The following is a 27,114-nucleotide window of genomic DNA, read 5'->3' as shown; positions in this document are numbered from 1 at the left end:
GCATTCATAATTCAAGCTTTGTTGTAGAAATGCGAAAAATGTGTATTATAACTGGTGAAGGAAAATTGGGGAATCTTATATATTAGTCGGCTCGTCGGCGTCCAAATTATTGAACGTATCTGTAGGCATAGTTCGTTGCCCAATAAAAGTGTTATATACACATAAAAATGAAATTAAACGAACGAAAATGAAGTATAAAATTGAATAGTAAAAAGGCGGAGGCATAATATAGGGGGACAGGTATATCATAACGCGGCCATTATCAACGTTTTTCCCCAATTAAAAATCGACCGTCGTGGGTTAAATTAGTGCATCCGGATGTTAATAAGATGCCCTCACGAGAACGTCATAAAACATATGAGTTACGACTGAGCCGAACCCGAACGTTCACGCAGGCATGAACCTCCGTGTTTCTTCGTGCAACGCGCGCACGGACCTTTCCTTCTTATTATTTCACCACATCTCTTCAACCCTTTCCTTTCCTTTCCTTTCCGCACCTTCCCCGTCTCCGTTCATCCTTTACTCACCCTTCTCTCACCGTCCTGGCAATTTCCCCTCTTTTCGTTCCTCCGCGACCGTACGAGTATCCTGCATAAGTAGTACCTACTCTGCACTCGCGCGTTCCCAACTCGTCGTCCTGACGGTTTGCCCCTCGCCAAGGATGTAATACGGTGGTCGGGCTTCATTAAACGAACCTTCCAGAATGATCTGACTTGGCGAAAATTTAAACTGCTTTTTGTTCCGCCTCCTCGGCTCTGGAGCCCGAAGTTTAATAATGGTGCCCGGTTCTCTCGCTCGTTTGTTGCGGAAGACGCGCGTTTATGTGGTGCACATTCGTATTGTACGTCTGCCTGGATGCAGGAGAGGATGCATTGGGTCGTGTCGAAGTTACACGACGCGTGTCTACACATTCTGCGTTGCATACGTATCGAGGAGTACGGCTATTCGACCCTGGATTCTGGTCGATAAGGGAAAACAATGAAACAGGGAGAATGTATTACTTTCTGAAAAGTTGTGCTGCTCAGAGCTGATGCTCTTTGAGATTGCTCGCAATCGAATTGTAATAATTTTGGTACCCAAACATCTATCGGAAACATTGAATTATTATATTCAACTAAGGAACGTGCCTTAGACCAACGACCCGTAGATCGGTGATTAAAATTCTGTTACGTATCCGACTATCAGCGTTAATCCAATTTTTCTCGTTACCGACTTTCAATCACGTAATCAATAATCCGTATATTATACACGTATAGATATTATTGTACCTAACTTCAACATTAATTCGAAAGAGAAAACGTTCAGGTAATTTACTATTTATGTACTGCTCACTTAACTTGTCTCATAAATACGTGGGGACGTAGAATTTAATGAGAGCTTTCGCTTCGACATGATTCCATCCGAACCTGCGTTATGCAGCTAGGTATGAAGCCGTATCGGGGAAAATTTGGAAATTATTTTCATAGCCGATTCGTGTATCTGCAGATGAAGGGGGGGAACGAAATTTGGTATTATAATTCAAACGGTAAAGAGGCATCGACCAGGCGCTGATAGGCGAAATACCGATAACGTGATTACCTACGTAATATTATACCCATAAAATGAACGCGTGTACGTATAGCCAACACTTTAATTGGTCATCGGAGTGTGTACGGAGTTACCGCCCTTTCTGTTCGTCCTCGAGTATTCCGCTCTTGGCGTTTCTGCTGTCTTCGCACGTATGCCGTACCCTTTTCTCTCGTGCAATTAAGGGGCCAAGAGGACAGAGCCGAGTACAAGTATGTACGTACATTGTACATATACATACGTGTAGGGGAGGTGCGAAATACGATTCTTTCTGTCTCCGCGGAAAGATCCGGTTCCCCCTAATACACCATACACGTCGTTGTTAGCAAAATAACGCAGCCGTTAACGACAGCTAATGATCACTGCTGCGTGAGGAGCAGATATTTTTTCAATATATTTTCTACTTCGCTGCGCCTCCAGACTTAAGAGACACTCGGCTGGACCTCAAGCCGCACCAACGTGTAGTGATTATTGTTGGCAAGAAAAAAAGAATAACAGACGGAAGATCTTTTTTGGAGTTGAAAGTACCACCATAATTTTTACAAACCTGACGACTATTCTATATCGCATTCACGTATCAGATTAAACTCAACGGCTTTATTTCTTGGTTTTCTTTTTACCAGGATTCTTGTGAATCTTCATTTCGCGCAGAGTTGCGATTTGTTGCACCTACTTGAATCAAATTTACTTTTCAAATCCCATTGTTTCTCATTTCATTTCAATGGGAATATAACACGGATACATTTTTTCCAAATTTCCGATCCGTTTCATTATCAAGCATATGCGTAAATGCAATAAGCCTGATAAATGAACGTCTTTGATCAAAAGTAAACCACTCTAGCGAAAACGTGCGAACGTCTGTAATAAATTAAAACCCTTTGGATACCGAGAGAATCGTATCCTTAGAAACATTTTGGAGTCTGAGCAGAACTGTAGTCGGAAGATTTTTTTTGGAATTGGATAGGGACCTTAAGCCGAGCAAATTCGCGGTGGAGGTGAAACGCACGGATACAAATAACAATCCGCGAACAATCGAGCCAGACAATCGCGAGGATCTGTGCAGGGACACGACGTTGGACTGTCCAGTCGCATATTTCTATCGCGTAAATACGATAGTTTACGATGGCATAAACTCGGATTACCGCGAGAGGCAGAGGCTAATCCAACGTCCTACGTCCTCCGCTGCAGGGCGTGTCGGCGGTTCTCGCTAAGTGCATGCCGGCCACTTTAGAGCGAATTTGAAACCGATTCAATACACGTACAACCGGATAAGAGCAACGAGTACTTTTGAATTTTACACCCGCCGCACTGGTACAGCACATCCACTACCGCGGGTTCCAGACTCCGTCAGTTCGTTTTGTCTTCTTCCGATTCTTCTGCTGTCAATACTTCTTCTAGCATTATTTTTCACTCCACTTGACGTGTATCTCCAGCGATTCTCTTTCGCGCATTTGGATAAACGATGAGTGTTGGCAAGTTTTTTTGAAGTAATTTAAGACGACGTTAAGTTTGGTCGTGTGTATTCATATACGTAGAATGATAGCAACTCGTTCGAATCATCGTCCAAAATCGTGTAAAGTCATGTCAAGTTGGGCATAGTAAGTTGAAGTTCACGCGAAGTCTTACGAAACGGCAAAAGTGACGTTTAGAGTGAACTCTCCTGACTTCACATTCCTTCGCTCAACCCGTCGTGACTTCGAGTGTCACTTCAAACGATCGAGGATATAATTTCACATTACTTCACACGTGACCTCAAGCAACTTGGCATAGTTTCGAGAACACAGTTTCACGTGGTATATAAGTGGCTCCACGTAATTTCATTAGGTACACGAGTTGACATCTCACGGTGCATCGACGTGTTCGATAGCCAATGCAAGTGAAATGGAAGAGGAAGAATGTCTACGATTCCCACATATAATGCGATCGATAAAACACTCGACTCTGTATCTAATCTTCAAGCTAAAAATCAATTCGATGGCCCGGATGCTACTTTGCTTCACAGGGAATTTCAAACTGCCCAGCTGCCCGACACTCGGCGTCTGAAGAGACCATTTTGCTGTCGATAAGTACAGCCGTGTTAATCGTGCTCGGAGGGTCTCAGAGACGACATCGAGGACGGTGGGAAGGGAAATTTGTTCTATTCTTCGGTCACTCTCACCTCCTTCCGCGTCGCCTTCCCTCCTCCTCTCCTCCTCCAGCTTTGTCTCGAAGCCCGCCGGTTAGGTTCCCGAAGGGCCAGAGGAACTCGTTAGGGCAGTTCGTAGGTACCCAAAGCAGACTCTCGAGGAGCGCGGGGCCCGATCAAATATTGACAAACAATTATAAACTTAACGCCCATTCGAACCGTTAGCTTGGCGCCAACGCTACACGCTCTCTTGTTCCTATCCGTGGTTCTTCTCTATCGATCATTCGAAACGAGGGACTAATATTCTCGTTATTAGCTGTACGGTGTAGTGCCCCACTTGACGGCTCGACGTGGGCATGGATTTCCGTCGGGAATTGTCTCGGCGATGACCTTCGGCTCGGAACTTGGACGTCCGAGTTAAAACTTGATCCTCACCAGCTGCCGTGCCGATCACTGTCATGTCTCACGTATTTACACTCCTTTCGTCTTACAGGCGTTCCACGATGGCGTGCAAGAACTGGGTGCTCGTCCTTCTAGGGGTTTCGCTCGCTGCCGCAGCTTCGACGAGATCGGGAACATGGATGTGAGTACATATTTTCCTCCGCTAGGTGTACCCTGGACGTATTTTCACTTTTATGTGCCAAAGAACGACAATTTTAGTATATAGGCACTTATCCAGTTAACATTATACGTTTACGTTTTCGAAAGAGGCGCAAATGCACGTGACCGGCCATAATTTAACCTCGGGTGCAGTGGACGTTTCAAGAGGAACGCCATTTATCGTTCCACTGCCCTGCGGGTAAATCGGTTTCATGGGTATTTTATATGTCATAGGAAACAACTTTGTTTGTTTTGAATTTTGGCAAAATAACGATTGGTACAGATACATCCTGCACACGTGAAAAATTGTAAGTATTCGGCGGACGAGACGCGACACGAACACTTTTCAAATTTTCGGTTACGAAACACCCGCTGTCGTCCTTACTTCACAAACATTGACACTTCTCACGATATTTTTTGTCGATCTCCACGAAATCTGATGAGCAACTTTTTCTCATAAGTATGTATTCATTTTTTTTTCTCTTGTAAGGTTTTCAATGGTCAATTTGTAAGTTTGCTATAACCGAGTCGTTTTACCGGGAACTGGTAATTTGTTCTTCTTTATAAACCTTCCTCCACACATCGGTCATGTTTCCCCCAATTTTGAAAGTGAAATTTTGCCCAACACAACGACCACACGACCGGAACCTTCTCAAGTATTATTTTTGACTTTGTTCTTGCGAATACAGAAATGCATAAAATGCATCCTTACGAAGGAAGGAGAATATTTTGACACAATTTTCGGTTGCAAGTCGAAGTGGTAATTTCCAGTTGCGTAAGTGCCGATCATCGCCGGCGTTGTATTGCTCCATCGCCTTTTATTTCCCTGATGTGAAAATATATTAATGGACTCTCCGGCTGTTGCATACACATTATAGATGTATAAAATGAAATATTTGTATACACGAGGGCGTATACGGTATACGTATAATTCCTGCATCACGTAATTCCAGAAGAGTTTAATTCAACCGTGAAACTAACAGCAGCAGCCGCACCAGCGGCATAAGGTACCGGTATAGGTGCAGGTAAATTCTTTTTAGCGTTAGCCCACGCACTCTGCAAGGACACAACAGCGACTCGACGAAGCGGGCGAGGCGTTAAGAATTTCTACGTAGGTAAAAACACTCCGGCTCCGTGGCCTCCTCGTACGGCGTGTAGGTTTCCCCCGATAAAACTGACTTTATTGCTGTTCAAAGTGTTTCTTAACAGATATCCTTGCCATATATACGGTAATTAAGGGTGAAAAAGAAATCATTTTTCTCCCACAACGGTATTTACGACGAGTATGTATGAGCTGACTCGCAAACGATTGAGATAACAGAATTCTTGATGATCATTCTCAAATCGCGAAAATACTATCCTCGAAACGAAGATACGAGGAAACGATACTCGCTTCCAAAGCTGAGTGGACTCCGTTTTATTCAACGTTGTGCCGAATCAGTGAAATAAATAAAATCTTCATTACGTATTTCGAAGACTTGCCGATTCGCAGCCTGTGTCGTTAAGCACCCATGGGAGCTTTGCTTGAAAATCGAGGGCCGTTCCTTCGGAAAGCTCCTTGCCCTCGACCGTCGTGACTTGACAACCTGGAAATATTTGCACCGTAACATCGCGATATTAATACCGGTTTACTGCGAGGACTTGCTCTTACGTACACGTATTATACGTATACAAAGTGTCGGACGAGCAGATTTTCATATACCTACGCAGACTTACTGGATCTGTACACATGTATATGTATACCTACGTAGCTATTCATACTCACCTGCGTGGTAGGTACGTATGAGAACGAGGACACTCGTCAGCACGCTTTCAGCTCGCGTGTAAAGCGCACGCGGTGAGAAACCCCCGCGAGTTCATTAATAATGGATTTATAAAACGCCGCTGTAATAAGCCTCTGCAGCAGAGATGAAGACATATCGTTGAATTCGGCACTCGTTGCAGGTGCGTACAATTCCCAACAACGAAGACGAAGAAGACGTGATCGTTTCGATTTTTTCCACGTAACTGATAGATGAGAAAATAATTTTATCAGATAGAGTTTGATTTTATAGAAACCAGATCGAAGTTTCGGATTCGAGGAAACATTACCTATTTTCTTAAACATTTATTGTAGATAACAATTAGAGAAACTTCAGTTTTTCATTTAAATCAACTTTATTCAAAAATAATAATTAATAAACAACAGATCTAGAAGAATTGTTAAACAAAGTTCAAGAATGAATATTTTTCGTACTTCTTCTATTATCGTATGGACTTTCCCGTATCAAACCTGAAACGTAATCTCCCATCATGCTCTCATTATACTGCCCCTGATGACGTTAATGACGATAAAGTTTATCACATCTTTGTGAAAACGTTTTCCTTGTTCTTCTGAATAGGCACCCATATTAGCTATCAAACAAAAACTCTTAGACTTAATTATCAACGTGAAAAAGACATAAACAAACTTTATAAGTGATAAATAAAAGTTTTGGTTATTTTTCGATGTATAGAATCGAAATTTATTGGTTCAAGGAAATAATAATGGCAGAAAGAAATCAATGAATCAGTCCAGAAGAAGTTGCTGTCGAAAATTTGTGAAAACTAATTCTTTTTTCTCCGTCAACCATTCTCCACAGAACTAGGGCGAATTATAGTTCATATCATATGAATCTAGTATTATTTATTATGGGTGATACGTGGCGTTTGTTTGGGTCGTCCCAAAGCCGGGCAAGAAGCTGCAATGGCGTGGCTCGGTGCTCCGCAGCTACGATGGATAAAAATTCTACCGCTAGTTTCTTCGAGGTACAGCTGATCTTATCTGGAGCTGTTACACGCTCGGGTAGTGTTACGCTCGCATCAGTCGCGTTTCACGACACCGTGGGAATGGTAACGCTTCCAGGGAGAACCCCGAGCCCACGGGACTTCAGACCCGTGACCGGGTTGGTACTTTTTCAGAAGAAAAGTAGTTTAAACTTGCGTTGAAAAACCTGAAAAAGCAGTCGCATCGAATAATGTAGACTATGACATACCTTTAATCGGGAAATACTAATTGAATATCTACTTGGAGCAATTTGAGTTTGAGGGCTTTATTATTTATGGATTCAAGAACATTTACGAATTTTTTCATTGAAGTTAATAAAAAAACTTCGGCATGGCGTAAATAACCAGCGAACGACTCCGAACTCGAGGACTTTTGCGGTGGCGCATCTTCTGACATTACCGACCAACTTGTGACAGATAGAAGAATTGTTTTGAATTAAAAACACCTTTTCGGGATCAAGCTCGTAGCCCTAATGTTCAACAAAAAAAAAAAAAAAAAAATTTCAAGTTTGTACGATAATGAACAAACAATTTCACTTTTCAACCAAAAAATTGTTGACGAGATTTTTTTTTTTAATTTTGAGATTAAAATTGAAAAATTCAGCCACGAGCCGAATCGATAGACAAGTTTCACAGATTGTGTAGAAATTTCAAGTCGATCGGATAAAAATTGACCGAGAAATCTGCGCCTCCGGACCAAACACGTGGTCGTTCGCTACTTATATGCGTCATGTCGCTATTTTGTTATTACTTTCAATGAAAAAATTCTAAAATGTTTTTGAAATTGTAAATAATAAAGCCCTCAAACTGAAATTGCTCCAAGTGTAATCATTTTTTTTTTTTTTTTAATTTAGGTATGATTTCAGACTTTCCAAGGTACCCTCCCACCCTCCTAAATGAATCGATTGACACAGAAAGCTGTGGTTCGGTCTTATTAGCGCATCCTTTGAAATTGGTAGAACAGTAGTGGTTCCCCATTCCCCGTGATCGGAGGACGAAGTAGCCCGGCGAAAAGTGTCGGTGGCGAAGGATCTCGAGTCACCGAGCTTTTTAAACCGTGAACAAACAAACTATCAACCTGGTTCCGAGTTGAAGTGCTCCGCGAGTGCTCTTTCAGGCTATATTTCACTCGGTTAGTACACGCGGCAGGTACCACGCGAGTAACCGACGTGCGTGTGCGCCTGTATACCCATTAATTTTTCTCTCGTCGAGAAAACTAACTACTTATACACTCCTGCCGTACGGCATCAGCAGCTCCGACACTCCTTGACGCCGATACACAGAACTATATCGTATGGTCGGGTGGCGCATCGCGATCTCTCGTTGACATGGCTAATGCATGGACTACTTTTTGTATCTTTATCCATAAAATCCGTTCTACACGTATGTATTCTATTTTTTCATCCAGACTATCGGTCTAGACGATCGCTAGGCGGTCGTCAGGTGGTGTCAGTCGGCGGAACAGCTTTCGTAGATTCTGGACTCGATTCTCGGTTCTGTTGTTCATTTTTTTTTTTTTTTTTTTCACCGAAAAGTTTTCCAATTTATTTCCGTATTCTAATGACCAGAGGACATGACTCCGAAGGTCGGATATGGTTCAGTGGCTTTGGGCAATAAGGGATGGGGAGGCGATTTAGGGGTTGGAAATATCTGATCTAACGATCAACAATGGGATTATGGGATAAACCGCTTATCCAGGTTTCGGACTCCCTCTCTTCCTATCTCTTACTCTTGCTCTCTGTCTCTCTCTCTCTCTCCCTCGATCATTCACACTCGGTGCATTCGGGCTACGGTGTACGGATACAGGGGTCAAAGAAATCAGAGACAGATCGGCGGGGTAATTGAAAAAGCGGGATTAATGTATTCGCGAGCACGTTTCTGAGAAATTTGTTACGTGCAACGTTTGTCCTCATGCGGATGGAACAAAAACTCTCGCAATAAATTAGATGAGGAGATAATATCCTATCCTGATGCACATGAGTCTATCTACTTTCTTCTTTCTTATCTCTGATTCGTTTTTTTTTTGTTTTTCCTTTCTCCTGTTTTCGCGGACAAGGGATGACGGATTCGCCTCCGTTTCTAGTTCACTCAAGTAGGGTAAACCGTGAGATTTTTGATTTATCGCAATTCTCCAAGCTTGAATATATTCCAGATAGGAGAAGGCATACTGACTCTCATCATTTTCACAGTCAGCGACCAAAGAACAGATTTTTCTTGAAAGACAAAAACTCACAATGTAAACAAATGTGGGCGTGAAAAATGATCGGTAATGGATCTAATACAAGTTTCACATAATATGTAATGATGACGGGTTCACGACTATGCTCAAGCTTTGTTGCTCCTAGCCGATAGGTATGTACGTACAATACTACATCGCATACTACAGTACGGTAGTGAATTAGAATCCGGAAAATGTAAATACGTGATCTATAAATAATAGTAGAAGGATAGTGGCGGAGTGATACGGGCTTGATCGTCGACTGGTGCCCGAACAATATAACTACCTTCATCTTGACTAATTCGCTCGTGTATAGGTCTATAATCTATCCGTATACATTCACCAAGTAATTTTACATGACTGGCTTACTCCGTGGCTCCACAGGGGTTCGGCGTCTCGCGGCGTCCTCAGCCATCGTTCTGCAACCATATCACCGATTGTACGATGCTATAAAACCGCGCACAGGGTACCTACGTACAGTGTTGCGTATGTACGCGTCGTACGTTTATGTTCGTAATTTAGTATCCGCGTCAGGAATGCGTCACAAGGTCGGGCAGTAACGGTTTTACTTTAATGAGGACTAAATCAAGTTGTTTTTTTTTCCATGATACATGCGCAAGGTAGGCAATAGAAAGACTATTTTGTAAATTCACAATATTTCCAAGGTTGAGAACGCTAAAAGTGTGGGAGGTGGATGATATCAGCGCTTCGATATTTTTGAATAATTTTCATACGAAAGTTGGATAATTTTTGCAACATTTATGGGGTTTTGAACACTTTTAACGGCGGGGAATGACTTTTGAGATTGAAACTCGTTTCCATCTTACTATCTATAGATGCATCACACGAATGTACAGACGACTACACTTAGTCCTGTACAAACACACATGCATACTTCCATCGTTTGGTGGAATGAAACGATATATTGTAGACGATCTGTCAGTCCCGCAGCCTTAACTTTGCCGAAGCGGTTGGACCAGCGTGGCGGCGGCGGCGGCAGCAGCGAGAATACAGCGCGAGGAAAGATTTAAACGCGTTGATCTGCGCGGGGAGTCGAAAAGATGCGAAGCTTGTGTATCACACGTGCGTATGTATATGTCACCATTCATATGCCGCATTCACGCGGACACAGGCATAAACTCGGAATTACATTTATATAGGCATGGTATATTGTCATACGCCCGGCGAGGTCGTAGCCTCGTAGGTTAGAAATCGTGAGAATAAAATCCAGGCGCGAGTAGGCGGCCGTTTCGTTCGGCTTCGCGCACCCTCCGAACCCTCTGGATCCTCCCTTGCGTGACCAATCCTTGAATTACCGCCCCGCTTCCATTTTGTTCGCTCTTCTCTCAAACTAGTTCGGACTGAACCTTCCAAGTCGAGATACCTACTACAAGGTTGCAGGAAAGGCTTTTCTGTACTTCGATGCGAACGTGAAATAGCTTAAAACTTTGAAATCCACTGGGAGAAATGTCGATTACACGGGCCCGCGAAGTATAGCTTTTAATTTCCCCTTAAAATTATAACAATTTTTTTTTTTAGGTAGTTAGGTATGTTCAATTAAAATATAGCGCTAGTTTTTTTTTTTTTTGCAGCGCATTGAGATTTATTTTTATGCAAGGTATGCATATTTACACATTTTTGAACAATTTTTATGAAAAAATAAAATATAGAGAATGTAAAACTGATAAATCAAAAAGACTTGAGATATCTTCTTCTACTTTCTTTAAAATTCCTGTTCAATCTTTTCCTCTTCTACTCACGTAGCTCTAAATACGCTTAAAATTGCCATAAACAACAACTAATGAGGATAGATGAATATTTAAATATCAACACTACCATTAATACATCACATATTTGTCACAGAAATTGGAAGTCAACTCTAGTAGTACTAAGAAAACAGAAAAAATATTTTGCTTAGAAAATTTACGCGATAGAATTTTTTAAATATTTTTTTCATAGATCCGTACATTATACCTACCGAAATTACTACTCAGTTTTGTCAGGGAAAACCATCGCGGACCTGTGTTATCAAGAGCGTCATAGTACTTGTATTTGCATGGCTAGATGCCGGTTCTGCGGACGGGGATTCCAATTTTATTCACACGACGATAGTATACTTCGATTTACTCGATCATGTACGACTCGGACCCTTGCCGCAGTGCAAAATATGAAGCCGAACCAGATCACCCTGCGAGTCACAGTTACGGAATCTTCACAGTCCACTGATCAACTGGGATGCATTTTTCTGTCGAATCAGGCATCGAATCAGGTGTGGTTCGATCTCCAGATAGAGATAACGGACCCCGAGTAGGCCACGATCAGCTCACCTTTTTCTCTTCATCTTTCACCTCATCTTCCTCATCGGCGTCTCTTTCTTCGAGTGTTTTTGAGACGAAAATTTGATAAATATACCCGAAATCTATTCTGAGCTTGTCGAAAAATTGCAGAAATTATACGGAAAACTAAACGGAAATTATATTGTAGACTTACACTCTTGGCTCTACTTTTCAAAGTGTTCTTTGCGTTATATCACACCGAGCAACTGCGATCAGTAGGTTCTAGCTATCCGTCCTATGTAATAAGCAACATGAAGTAGGAATATATAAAGCGAGGTAGGCGTGTACCACCGTTCAACGCACAGTATGATCGGATTATGTTAAACAGTGAAATAAACAGATGTATCCCATCGTGTGTACAAACTATAAACCAAGAACAGAACATCGACCGCGCGTAGTACGACGTGTTCGTGATACTCCTCGTCAGCATGATGATATTATTTATCTTCCAGACGCTCCGCAACTAGGCTTAGGATGATATTTTGCCGAAAGGAAAAAAAAAACAACACCAACAGTTGGAAAAGTACGGAAATGTCGACCAGTATTCTGCTCATCAATCAATAATTTCAGCTAAGATGCATATACTGTATAAAATATTAATTTTATATAGTTGAGTAAAAAATTCGTAACAAATTCAAGGATATTTCCAGGACTTTTTAAGGAGAAGCAAAATTTAAGGACATTTCTATGACCACTGGACACCATGATACGGCACCAAAAATGTAATACGTCAAAGGAAAGCAATTATTCTGTTCATTCATCCCTGTGAAATATATTGCAGATATAAAAAGTGTAATGATGATGGTTTTCCGTCGAGACAGCACCCACCTTCATCCCTTTACGAGCTTCCGCTGTTCTTCTGAGAGTGTATGCAGGAGGGTACGAATGATATTCTGGGTTCATTGGAGGGAGGGAGAGCCGGTGCAGGATGAGCAGCCCACGCGAATGCGCATATGAATGTTATTGCACTCTATTAGGAGACAGGGCATTACTTTTGGGTTGGTTGGTACAGTGCAGTGCGTCGCATCGCGGCGTGGGCTGTCCGACCAAAATATTACCCGCCGTGGGTACTTTATTGTTTTAGGAGATTACAGAGCGGTGACTTATCGCGCTTGAGATATTAGCGTCTCTGACTTAGAGCCCGATGCGCACTGCACAACCTGCAGTGTCCGTGTCGGAGATTCTTTATGCCATACCTGGGATTCACGACGTACGTGTGTGCGTCAGTAAATGAGGTTCATCGGTTCTCAGGACTCCATCGCTTATCCTAACTTCATTGGAATCTTTCATCAAGGCATAAGCCGTAATCATGAATGACACTGAGGCGCTCTGCCTTCAGCGTTCGATGTCATTGAAATGAGAAAGCTGATGAAGGAGTATGTTTGCCACTTTTATTCTCTAGCAAATTTCATGAAGAACTATGGTTGACGCTGGTACAGCTGTTCTAGTCAAAGTTTCTGCGTGACACTCGTGTACATCAATGGCGTGGTAGATGACGAAGCCCTAGTGATGGTTAATACCATAATTTATACAGACCAGTTCATGGCCAGTTTTGGGCTTCCCAACTCCCGGAACCCTGTAAACTTCTCTCAATACCACGACCACCCACCCTAAGTAAGACGAAGCGAAACGATCTCGCTGCAACGATTTGCCGGTACTGAGGAAATTAGTCATATATCCGTCACACCGTTCCATTCCGTACCATTGCTAACCTATATTAAATGTCCATAACGCAAAGCGCACGTACTACGTATATCCCTCCATCATCTCGGATGACTGGATCGCGAGAACTGGTCGTTGGGTATACGGGTTGAACCGTGTCTCTCGCGTTTCTCCCCTTTTCCCTGGCTCCTTCTCTCCAATCCTCCACTCCTCCTTTCGCTCTTTTCGTTCGGTAAATTTAAATAATCGCCGGAACAAATCGCCAAGGGTTGGGGCAGTTTCATTTTTCGGGGGGGAATGTGCGTGCGCATTGCTTCGAGGGGGGAGAAAAAGAGGGAGATACCGAGATGAGGAGGTTATACAGAGTTCGCTTTACGGCCCAAAGGGTCTTGAGCCCGCACGAGTCGTCGTCCACCAGCTTCGCTAGTCACCGCTGTTGGCCTGGAGGATGGACCTGGGTTATAGGCACGAAGCCCACGCGCACAATGGCCAACAAATGAGCAGACAACGAACGAAATGGAGCCGAGTGAATGGAACGAACTAGGAATCCGTTATTTTCATAAATTTAGTTCCACCTCAAGTGCGGGTCCCCTCTATCTCTCACGCTTCCTTCCTTCCCTTCCGGTACTCAATTTTCTTCCAAAATCACACTCTTTATCACCTCGCCATCTCGTTCTACCAAAAGAATCACACGATTGTGAGGGATAAATTTTTTTTATTCATTGGAATCTCTCGCTGTTTGGTACTTTCACGAGGATATTTAAACCTTGGGTAACAGCATGAATCCACTGTCGTCACCATTCGTTAGCTCTCATCTAGCAAGATTCAGTGATTGCTTGCGGGAAGTCAAGCTACGTCATACGTATACCTATACCCGAATTTCTTGAAAAAGAAACCTTGTTGTAACTTTTTTTCTTCTTTCCCGAACCGGTCCAATAGCTGTGCAAGGCTGACTTCATTCTTATTCCGCCGCTTTGTGGTTAATCGTATCGGGAGGTGGAACTTGGTACTTTTCGAATACGGGGCTCGATGCAATAAATATAACCCATCCGGCTGAATTGTCGGTGAAAACCAGCAGCCTGTGGCGACCATTAAATTAAACAGATTACCTGTGGATTGCAGGGAGTAAATCAAAGCGATTCCAAGAGGGTGCGTACGTTTTTACGTATTGCGAAAGCGACGTACGTTTCGTTGCCCAGTCATCAATTCAACCCCGAGTCTCGGCTAAATTTTATTACCAAATACTACACCAGATCTGTATTGCTGGTACAGTGGTACAGGTTGAACGGATACCTGTGCACCCTTCAACCCGTGAATATCCTGAAGCAGCTTCTGAGGTCGAGATAGGATCTCTGCCCCTCATCCCTTTTGATTTTAGTCCTGGCGCTCAACGGCAGAAAGGATCAGTCCAGGTAGCTGAACGATAAACACTACGGGGCTCCAATTTAGCGTCGCCTCTGCTTTATCGCTGACTTCCAACGTAAAATCCAAACCGTTCCTCGGAGAGAACGATCCACGATCCACGATCCTTGCCCGAGATTGAATAAGTGCGGGAGGCCTCGAAGAGCTCGATTAAACTTTGTCTCCGGCACCGCGCGGTGACGATGCTGGACTCGTATCGGGAATCGCTTCGCTCCACCTCCTCCAGGGCGTACCTATATTGTAAAAGGCATAATCTGACGTGGGCATTACATGTGTTGGTACCTACCGCACGCACCCGCGATATCGTGTTGCCCTCCGGTGGTCCTGATTCTGCGCGAGCCCGTCACAAGGACTAATTTCCGAGTTATCTCTTGTCTACCGAGATAAGCCACCGGTTTCGTTCGTTGAACTAATTTACCTGCTGCTGCTTGCCTCCCCATCCCCGACGTGAGACACCCCTGATTGGTACCTCGCGGGGTTTATTTAAGATTTCCGTAGCTACTGTGAGCTTGCGGTATCCTGTTAATCACGCGCGACAAATGAAACATATATTATCAATACTTGTCTCTTCAATTATGTACCCCGATGGCTACCAAACCTAGTTCGAATTTCATGGTCGAGACGACGGAGAAATGATGGAGTATAACCAAGGTTCAAGTATTCGCAGGTTCATAAATTCGGTGCGGTTGCATATCCAATCACATTAACTGATTTATGCCTCGTTCAAGGATCCTTTTGCTCAGCCACCTCAGTCGGTACCTACATGGACACAATTATACTTTCGCATACTATGGCGGCGACTCTCTTTCACAAATAAAACGATTTAACGTGCAACTATATTTATGTATATCCTGGACGTTGAAGCTTCGGGCGGGTGTGCTTATACACCGAGAATTGATGAACTTGTAAATAATGACGATATAGTTTTTCATCTTCATTTTTTTCAGCCGCGAGCTAATTTTCTTCTCTATGTATTATCTCAACAATGATTAAATTTTCATTTGGAATCTCACCATACAATTTGAGTTGTTATCTGATTTAAAAAAAATGCTTTCGAACATGTTTTGCGAATTCATCATTACAGCTTGAATAAAATGTTGGTACGTAAATAAATCAGTACGCATAGCTGCGTGATGTTGCAAATAGCATCAATAATTAACGTCAGTCTGGGGGCGGGTGGTACAGAAAGTAAACGTTATCTTTGGACTGCAGTGAAAGAGCGCAAGGGTTTCGCGATCATTTTTTTTCCATTCATCCCTCCCCACAATATCTCTCTTTCTCTTTCTTCTTTGGGTATTTCAATGTCGCAATTTTTCTTCCTACGCACCGCAGGGTTACAGGTTTACGGGCTGGAAGTAGCGTTGACGAATTTTGACCACCCCGACTTTAACTGTCCGGTCCTTAACCGGTTTTAACTGTTATAGTCAGCACCGTCAAAATGGATTTTAACCAATTTTAGAAACCTGATTGTATATTAACATGTGCCTGCAAAGGATTAACCTGCGGCTGCAGCATGACATTTAGTTTGAACACGGTAATAATTATCGTCATTAAAGATACAAATTAGCCATACCATATTGTTCGTTTCTCAGAATTCTCACGAGTCAAAGGCAGTCTTCCCACGCTCGTTTTCATCCCTTCAATATTTTGGGTACGAAGCGTGGAAAAATTACGAGACAGGAAGAAGTAGGTCGTGAAACAATTTCTCTTTTTCTTATCGCTTTGTTACTTTCACTTCATTTTCGAGATGGACTTCACGGAATAATACATTTGAATCTATCTACCAAATAAGGAATCAAGTATGGACTATGGATTATCCCTGCATCTTTTTTCGAAATTCATGAGGAACCCTCCATATTTACGCGACAAGTATTCATGACAATGACGAACAACATGTCTCGGTGAAAATTCGTAACTCTCTTGGACGTCAGTGTATCTGCTGAGACCGTTGTAGTGGTTTAGTTACCCCTGATCGGACTGTAACCACCCTCCATCCGTCTCGCATGAATCACGTTCGGACGCTTGCACGTCTTACGCTGCGTTAAACACGTTGAACCGTTATTTCAACGCCAATTAAGCCCATCGATCGAGTCCCGGCGGTCATTTGTTTTACCGACACTTTACCCTTAGGCCACGCAAGCTACAGGCTCGTATTGTCACGAATGAACACAACATATCGCTGGCACAATGAAGAAAATAATTTTCATTGCTGCGCCGCATGGGTGATTATTATTATCAATCCGATAATTCCGCAATTCCGGGGGAGCTATTTTCTTCTAAAAATTTATCTCTTACTTTGTTTTTTCTTAAATGTTGGCGGGGAAAATGAATTGGTATTATATTTATTCCCGGAAGTCCAATTCAGTCGGCTAGTGTAAATTTCATACTATTAAAAGCAAAATTTCGTCCGATGTTTCAACACGTTTGAGGGCAGAAACGAAAGAAGATTTGGAACGTGTTAAACACGTTGTTCTGCAAGATTTTATTTGTGTCGAGGTTCGAGATACCTTTTATTATAGCACCAGAGTTCAAAGACACTATGAAATGTTTCGCAATACTCTTTGTTCAAAGTTTGCAGAATTAGCGACACAAGAATCCTCCTCTCGACCGAGTTTGAACTACTTTCAAGAGTCGTGAATGTGAAAATAGATCGCTATCTCCAACCGTACATTCTGGTTTGTTCGATCGGGATTCCGCGTCTTACGAAAGGTCTTGCAAATCATACTCGGATAGGCTTATGCCGATCGGATTGGATGGTATATGGGACTTGTCCGTGACTTGAAATCTCCAGTGCTGCTCTGCTTATGCGAGTGCAGTGAAAGTGCATTCGCACGTGCCACGCGTACTATACTTACATATTATGCAGATCCTTTTTGCGGCCCCTTGATCGCTCTTCTCTATCGGCTTCTTTGTCAACTAGCTTCAGAAATTGCGAATTTTTGGTCGACTATGCGATCCGGAGTAACAGTCAGAGTCTGGTACTATTTTTCGCGGTTAATATCTGAGTTTTATCACGTCATTTTGCCTCCGAGGGAAAGTATCATTCGTCGGATACATGTTATACCTGATTGATTCGTAAAATTTATTGACTAATTACTTCTCGAACGTACAAGGCGTTAGTATACATACGTATGGTATGTATATTATGTATGGTTGCTAATAAATAAACAACAGATGTCACTCGAGGATGTAGCTAAGAAGACATAACCATGGTTCTTAATGACACGTTGTTAAAAGTTATCCCGTGTAACAGTATTTTCAAGATTGATATCGATTGTAGAAATAGATCACTATTGCGCAGTATGATTGGACACGGTGAAAGATACTTGACGCCGAATTACAAAATAATCTGAAAATTGATAAGGTTTTCAATGGTATAAATAGTCGTTGCAGCGAACCCAGTTTCGTAAGTAGACCCACCGATATCAGAGTGACATTGAAAAACAGCACTGAACACCAACTGCATTTTGAAAAATGTTGAAAAATGATTGGATTTTGATGGTCTTCGTCATGGCCGTGGCAATATCCGCCCTCGTGATACAACGACGATTGGCTGTACAACAATGGAACCGTCTTCTAGTCAGCTGTTGCGTCCCGCATGGTCAACGAAACGTTGACGGTCACCAAGGATTTCAACCTCACGTATCTGGTAGTTCTTGACAATACGGTGAATAAAACACTTCCAGATTATGTAACTTTTGTCAGCGGTGGTACCGGGCAGACAAACTCGACCCTATCGTTCAACGGTAAAATTGGTGAGCCTATAAACGTCACAGTGAACACACATGTCCGATGCTAATAAGCATTTTAGGCTATTGACGTATTTTAATATCGACTATTTGGCTGGCATGTAATTTATATCACGCATGTTATACTTTCGCAGTAAATCCTCATTGGGAGTGATCTCATTCGACGAATTTCTCCCTTAGTCAGTCAACTTCCGATATTTACCCCCCACGCGCGATGATATGCGATGAGAAATAATCAAGCCGATTGATCGTCACTTGAGCCACAACGCGGGGTGAAAGCTTGATCAACGTAAGAGTGTTAACGCCATAAGGCATCGCCAACCGTTTCTTAGCCCCAGACTAATTCCGAAGTTCCTTAGCTACGCCGCCAACCGGTTTCATCTTCGTACCGTCCAACCGCTTCTTCGACGTTGTGCCTCCTGCAAAGACTACGAAATTGGATTTATAATCTAGAGTAAAATGTCTCGCTGTCGCTTGTTACGCGGTACTTGAGGTTAACTGCTCATTCGTCGTAGCAGACTGGCTAGAAGCTAAGTGATCGCTTTACAAGATTAAATTTTCTAACCTCCTTTTACAAAACTTCGAAACCGATAAACCTTGTCATTCATTTCGCAGTAAGGTAAAATTTAGAACCGCATACATATTCAATTCGTACAAAGGAAGTATCGATTATGACAAGCCTTACGAGTTATTGTTTTGTGAAAAGTTAAGAGTAAGGTTTGACGATGGATCGCAGTAACTCAAAGCGTGACAATCACTTCATTTTACTTTAGTCAAGACTTTTTCTAAATCATTTTCATTTATTGACCACTTATTTTTCCTTGTGAAATAATTCCAACACTCATAAATACTGATTTGATTCCAATAGTACCTCCAACACCATATCCAGACAAACGTCGATAAGTCGATGGCTCTTTCCGTTAAAAAAATGATGACAAAGTTTCACAGCAAGTAATCGTGGTCTCATCGACGACCGAATGCACTGACTAAAGAGTAGATTGGCTGGCCGACTTTACTGACGAAGGACAAGGTGGCGTTCCTGTATCCTGGTCCCCCGCTGACGAGCCTCGGGAGGGCCCCAAGAGTCCTGTTGACAGCCTGGTCATACGCTGTTATGAGGGTCAGGTTGTAGACCGAGTTGATATTCAGGGTCTGGACAACGACCCGATTCGCGACGGCTGCCTTGTACACATACTGGCGGGACAAGAGCCAGTCGCCGCTTTGTCGTTTTCCTACGTACAAACTGTTCCCTACGTAGGTGACGTTGACGGATCCTCCTCGTACCGGAACGGCTCGTGGTAGGATCACATGGCCGGTCACGGCCACGGTTATGACGAGGCTTGCAAATATTAAACACTTGTTGAACATTTTGGTGGATGGATTTTTCGTGGATGGAGGATGATTAGCTAGGATTTCACTTTGCGTTTTAATCAGGTATACGGTGCGAATACGACTCAAGTAATTGCACTGGAATTGCAAATTTGTGGTGGTACGTTATAAACTCATTATCGCGAGTAATCTTATCAGTGTAAAAATATCTACATTACCGTAAAACCTACATTCCCCTATTTCACCGCTGCTGATGTTTCTGGTGACAACGCGGTGTCAGTGTTATCAAGTTCACACGTGATGTTGAGCAACATTTCGAGAACTCGACTGATTCCTAGCAAGGGTACGACGTCAGTTGTTTACCGTGAATCAATTTCGCTGATTATAAAGATAATTTCAATTTCTACGTGGAATTGTAAAAGCTTTACAAAAGTTGAAAAAAAAAATGGGATATTTTGAGCAGCCTTGTATCACCGCAAACAGCTCTTATAATTCCGATATCAATTTTGAATCAAATAAGTGCACAGCCGTTATTATGAAATTCTCAAACACGATTCTCATTGAGTGTGGTTTGTGTTCACAGTTACGCGCATACACGTATTCAAAGCTTGCTGTGATCAAGAGGGGTAATATTAGTTATTTATAAGACATGAATTTGCTCCGTACGTGATCCGAGTGCTTTCTTCTTCTCTTTTTGCATAACCTGTTGCCCGTAATTACCACACCTTCGTGGGTCGGTAAATCGTTTTTTTCTTATGTATTCGTAATAGAGCATTGTCGGCTACGGGTATGGTAATACCATACTACAATCTGCCTATCTGTTCTTATACGAATGAGAAAAGAAAGCTCGTTCCAGTACCTTGAGTCATTTAATACAGAAATTCTGATAGCAGAATTCACGGAAGTCTTGGAAGATAATGATATACATGCAATAATAATATCGAACACTGCAGTTCTTTTTTTTAACGATAAAAGAATAAAAATGTATAATACATAATATCGATATTGTCATCTCTTTCATTTATCGAATCGCGTCAACAACTATGGAATTTGCAAGATAAGAGCAGCGCGTGCAGAATCTTTTGCTTTTGTCTACTCGCGACAAACTAACTGTATTACTGCCATATAAATATATTACACATACCCATTACATATATTTTCAGTTCTTGACATCTCGAACGTATCTTTGAAAAACTCGAGAATTTTCTGAAAATCGTCCCGCAGAGTTTCGCAAAAAAGTTTCTACATCCTGGAATCAAGAGCTTTTAGCAAGGTCGTTTCGCGCGAGCCATTGGTCACCTGTTCCCTCGATTCCGTGGTCGTATTCTCGGCGAGTCCCTTCTGCTTTCCAGCTTCCGCGAACTGCCCTGAACGTGGCTCAACGTGTCGCTTAGTATTCTGGACACAGGCCGACACGGGGTAAGGACGGCTTCGTGCATATGGTGGAGAGCGTCGCGTCGTAAGAGTGTTAACACCATCGAGCATCATCGCTCAGCCCACCTTGGCCTGGGAAGAGCAATCTCCGGATCCTAACCTACGTGGCTGCAACCGGTTTCCTCTCCTCGTGGCGTCCGGGCCGAAGGCTCCGCGTCTGCCCCGGACTCCAAGCTAGCGGAGGGACGAAGGACGGGAATCTGGAGTAAACCGTCCTGCAGGTGTCCCCTTCGCGGGAAAGTTTATTTTTTTTTATTCCCAGGGACAACCTGCCACGCGACAGTCGACACCGTAGGCACCTCGACAAATCTAAGCCTTTTTTTTTAATTCATCTCCAGGCCGGTCTGGGCAACGATTAAACTTGCTCGGTACAGGCTGCTATCAAATTCTCCCCGCGGTTCTCTTGATTTAGGTAGTGCAGGCAATAAATATTCCCACATTCTGCGGCGGGGGTGGGGGGATCGAGTTCGGTCCCGGAGAATCACCGTAAATGGTCGAGGGTATACGCACACAATGCGCATTCCTCGTTCCATGAACGGCGAAACCGTCGACGAATCAAAAAGTATAAGTAAAGCCGCGACTGCTCGACGGTTCGGTTCGGAATGACCGAAGGCACGTCGTCGCGACGCCGCGGATTTGTCGTAAACTTCTTGACTTTGAGCCTTTCTCGATTCTCCCACTGCAACCGCCAGATAAAGGTGAAACTGTAAGCCTGACATACGGAGATTTAGATTTAAGTAAAAGGAAAATGCGCCCAAGGGCTGGAATAATCGAGGCGGGGTTGAAATCCCGATGTCGAAAAGTTCCGAAAGCGCCAAATTTCACATTTTTTGTGGCGAAACTTATAGTACAGAAAACAAACTTTGAGAAAACATCAAAGTTGCGAATGGTCGGAAACCCGACGCTCAAAGTTCCGAAAGTGCCAAGTTCCCAAAGGGCATAACTCGGACAGGTTAAAGTTCCGAAACTGCGAAAATGTGAAAATTTTGAAATTTTGAATGATCCAAGATTTTCAGTTCCGTGAATTTCTGGTTTGGTCAAAGTTCACCAGTTTGATCTTTCCTTGTTTTGGATTTTCCGTATTTTTACGTTCGGAATCCTGGTCATTATGAATTTCGACTTTTTTAATTTTCTACACCCGCTCGTTGAATAAACTAAGCCGTGTGAGTATATTTCGATTTTCGGAATCTTATTCTATCGTACCTTGTATCACGGAATTTCGCTCTATAGTAACTTCAATTTTCGGAATCTTGCATATTGGAACTTTGAGCCGTCGGGTTTCCAACCATTCGAAACTTTTTTATCTCTTCAAAGTTTGATTTCTTCACGTCAAGTTTCGCCACCAAATAATTCGGAATCAGGCGCTTTTGGAACTTTTCAAATTCAGAACTTTAACCCCGCCTCGAATAATCTATCTTCCGGATAAATTCCTCGTCTGACAGTATAAATCATATGCGAACGTCTATAAACACTAGAACAACGTGATATTTCGACGATTTCGAGAACTGTTTTTTGGAAACTGTATTTTACACACCAGGATCGAAAAGTCTTAGATATCGAGTGACTGCCTTACTGAATGAAAAAAGATTCTGAAAAGATTCGTACAACCGCACATTCGTCACCGGGATGTTGGAGTTATCTTTTCATACTCTTCAAATAGTCAAAACCATCGAGAGCATAGCTACAGGTCTTGATTTAGGACAATCCTCAATCAAGGGTATGTAACGACGTGCAGAAACACTTGAGCACGACTCTTGCCGTGTGTGTGTGTGGGTGTATTTCGACACTCCAACACGTGAACAGTATACGACTGCTGAGTGCGGTAGTAGGGATCACTGATCATTCGCTATGCGATTTTTTCCCCCACGAGATCGCGATCATATATTTATTTTCATCACTTTTTTTAACACGTTCTCCGTAATTACCACACCTTCGGAGGCCAATAAGTTTCTGCACGGCACGTTTATAATGGAGCATTGTCAGCCGGCTCTGACCATGCTAATACTACTTACCATTATATCGACGATGTCGATTATTCACGTCAAGAGAAATGCGATAATACCTCTTTGTATGGTGCCGTATGATTGAATATTACAAAGCCACTACTAGAACTTACCAGAAGTCAGGAATTAGTAATGCCAGTTGGTTACAAAATTATCGCTTACAAATTATACAGTTGTTTTTTGAGAATTTTTTTACAAGACTTTTGACACTCAACGGTGGTTATTATCGCAGCAGTAGCCGTACCAGAATCCGATATTTATGAAGAAGAATTGACCAGTTAAAGGCCTCCAGGATTCGATTAAAGTCTGTGACCAGAAAAGGTCAATCACGATTTTTGCATTTTTGATTTGAAAAAGAGGAGCAAAAAAGGTGTAAATAGGATGGTGGCAATGGCTCAGCGAAGAATGCCGATTCTTCTTCTTTATTTTGAAGGTAATATTGAAGAAAGCCTCTTTATAAGCGGTTATTTTTTCACATGGTTGATGCTTGTTGATTATTAAGACTATCAAAACCAGTCGAAAGCCGCGAACCGAGGATTGAAACTTCACGATTTAATCCGCCTCCGTATAGAAGTCTTTACACCTACCTTAAATCTCGTCAAGCCCAGCTATTAGTCTGAGAAAGATTATACAGTTTGGGTTGAAATTTGATCTTCAAATAGATACCGATCCAATATACTAACTTACTCGGTGTCTGATGTCGAAGTTGTGGCTTAGAGACCTTACTTCATTCCGAATAATTGTAGAAGCATAAACTCAGTGCTCTACGCTCCAATAAGTCACGGAAAAGAATCATTCGTCAGAAATGAATCAGCGATTGCTATTGTTACAACTGCACGACACCAGTCGATGGAATTGAAACTGTCGTAGCACAAATAAATACATGATAAAATCAATTGGCATTAAGTTGCAGCAGATGATTTCTCGTTTCATGGCTTGCCACTAAAAAATTTATTCCAATCACACATGAGGCTGAAGTTACTAACGTTAACGTAACGATCCATCGGGAGAAAAAATCATCGTTGGAAAATTTTAGGATGACTTTCAAGGAGATGGCTTTTCAGAATCAGTGAATATTTTGTTTATAATGGTTTAATAAATTTCAGAAAGTCACAAAGGCGCGAATTGGCGATTTTTTCTAAACATGCATCGTTGGAGTAACGTTACTAACTTCATCCTCATGATCACACGATCTCTTCGCACGGTGCAGACGATAAGATTTTTTACTAGAATTTTCCGAAAATGATTGATGTCGCTGTGGCAGTTCTCTTGTGCAACAACAGAGTTATTTTGTACTGCTCAAGCGACGTGAAATCAGATTTTCGGTGTAACGTTCCGTTATTATGCGACGTATATACATACGTATATACATATATCCATGCAGCGTCGCGAAAGATAAGATACGGAGTGTTGTACTCCGCTCTTTTATTTGCGTCCCGTCAAAGAGTATAAGGTATACTTGCTGGCTTATCGTCGATGCCGCGGCACGTCTTTGACGTCGCTGAGGTATATATATAAGCACAAAGAAATTGCGCGCAACGCTTGATGAGAGAATAAGTCCCCAGACCAGCGCGCCGGAAGACGTTTCAAATATTTTATGTCCATGACCAGGTAAGTAAAGGGAATATTGATGCACCTACAGCTTGGGTACGGAAACTTTGCCTCGAAGAAGTGCTGGACGGTTAACACTCGATCAAAGAAAGATATTTCACAGCCAATAACAACCGAATCAAGTATAACCACTTCCGGGCTTCGATTGACAAAGAAAGTCCCTCGTGATAGGCACCTACTTATTTCAATATCTCATAACCGATAGAATCAACCTGTCGTCAAGATGGGAGTTTAAGTGGTTGCCTCATACCCTCCTACTACTTGATCCAAGTCAAGTCTGTAACGAGATTAAAGGGTGAGATTGTCATGATCCGGAAGCTCCGTATAATCTTCAGAGCAGAGTAATATACATGGTTGGAATCCTGGGGCAGCCGTGTAAACGGAGAGAAGGACCGAAGGTTGAGTTTACTGCGCGTTTATACGCATGTATGTATGTAATATAGATATAAGTATGTGAGTTCGTTGATAAATTTTGATTGGGTATTTGTGATATTAACGATCTGTCCAGCCGAAGGAATTCGAGCCATTAGTTATCTAAGAATAAACCTATTCGGTAGAAAGAGAAGCGATAGAGAAAACAATTAACTAGCCAGGGCATCGCTACGCGCTCGGGTCGCGCAGGAAAGTTTAAAGAACTGACATTTCACAAGCTTGAAATATTGACAAACATCAAACGACTCGACGTCGCATATATTATTCCTTCGTCATTCAAAACTCCCAAGCCTCCGTGATTATAATGAGAACAATTTTTCAACCCCCCCCCCCCTCCCCCCTCCCCCTCTCCGCCGTAAAAAAAGAATGGAAATCAAAGGAGGAGAGGAAAAAATCCCGTGTATTTCCGAAATTAATGATATTACGTAAAATGTCTAACAGCTCGACATTACTTATTTTACTTCCACTTCGGTTACGTTTGTAAAAATAGGATCTGTATCTAGAAAAAAAAAAAAAAAATGACACCGTCGACTGTACTTATCTCATTTGTAATTAGTAATTCTGTCATGTAATTATTTAAAGGGTCTCCTGTTCGCCTCTATTCAGGCTTCCACTTTTCTTAATTTCACGTCGTTTCCAGTCGGCAACAATGAGCTTCCAAGAAGAACAGGGCACAAATAATAATAAAAAACAAATACAAATTAAGCGTTTGAATTTCAGTGCACAACTTTCGTAGAAAATTTTTATTGTTCAATTCAGATGACTATAATTCTTCTGAACTGCAAGTATTTATAGGCACCGAAGAAAACTTGGCATTTATAAAAGGCCCGAAATGGTTATCTGTTTTTTTCAATTTCATTCTTATTCCTCTCAATTTTAATCAGCTTCAGAAACGATCACGGAACATCTACGTTTGCGTGGCTGCGTCTGTACGTAGCTGTTTGCTGAAATTGAGTAGAGACAAGCTCGCGGAATGCCCGCACGTTATTTATGCGCCAGCACAAAGCCGAAACCGGTCGATATGCACCGTGGTGCTGCACCTGGTGCAACGGGTGCAGCAGCGGATGGGTATATCCTCTGTAATTATAGCACCATTATCTTACCGCGCCATTACTTCGAATTACCTACTCCTCCTCTATACTGTACACGTACGAATCTATACACACACACATATATATATATATATATATATATATATATATATAAATATTTTTTTTTTACCTTGTTCGTAAATTATACTAATTTATATTTGGCGTGAAGTACTCCACATTTCCTGCCAATACTTTGTTTTATATAAGTTTTTTTAATTGTCTCATCTGAAAAGATTATACAACAGTAAGTACAAAGAAGTGTGTTGCACTAACAGCAAGACGTAAATGTCTGCTTCCTTAAATTGATAGTTCTTCTATATCATCTATGATATGATTGACAGAAGCAGCGAGTCTCATGAAGGTTTTCAGGTCTGAATTATCTAAAATACTAAAGATATCCAGGTTGTTATTTTCAAGGGTAAGAAGTTTGGTTTCTTTTATTTTATACTCGAATATATTTCACGTTCAACTAACTTATGTAGAAAATTATTATTCTTGTAGCAGCGCTGACAGAGCAGGTTCTTGGGGAATTTCACAATTTTTGATCCGCCAATTATTCTATGGTTAACTTTGCTCAGGAGCCTGATTTGCGAACAATATTTTAGTACGCCGGTATGCAATTACAAGTGTAATGGGTGCACGGAAAAAATGTTCACCAGCCCCTCGTCATATCGAGGAATGAAGAACCTTTTGATTCCCGGACTATAGAGCACCGCAATAAAATTTAACCC

General features: G+C 42.1%; 1 protein-coding gene across 1 annotated transcript in view; it reads left to right on the top strand.

Annotated features, from left to right (window-relative positions):
* LOC107224054 (protein Wnt-5b-like) overlaps nt 1–27,114 on the top strand; it is a 51,024-nt gene that overhangs the window by 1,859 nt on the left and 22,051 nt on the right. Inside the window, exon 2 of the mRNA XM_046746744.1 lies at nt 4,185–4,274. Within this exon, the coding sequence (XP_046602700.1) occupies nt 4,195–4,274 (80 nt within the window). The 5' untranslated portion in view covers nt 4,185–4,194. The remainder of the gene's footprint in view (nt 1–4,184; nt 4,275–27,114) is intronic.

The sequence above is a fragment of the Neodiprion lecontei genome, chromosome 1 (genome assembly GCF_021901455.1).
Source record: "Neodiprion lecontei isolate iyNeoLeco1 chromosome 1, iyNeoLeco1.1, whole genome shotgun sequence".
Taxonomy (NCBI): domain Eukaryota; kingdom Metazoa; phylum Arthropoda; class Insecta; order Hymenoptera; family Diprionidae; genus Neodiprion; species Neodiprion lecontei.
The sequence above is the reverse complement of the archived record's forward strand: the minus strand, read 5'-3'. Positions and strand labels throughout refer to the sequence as shown.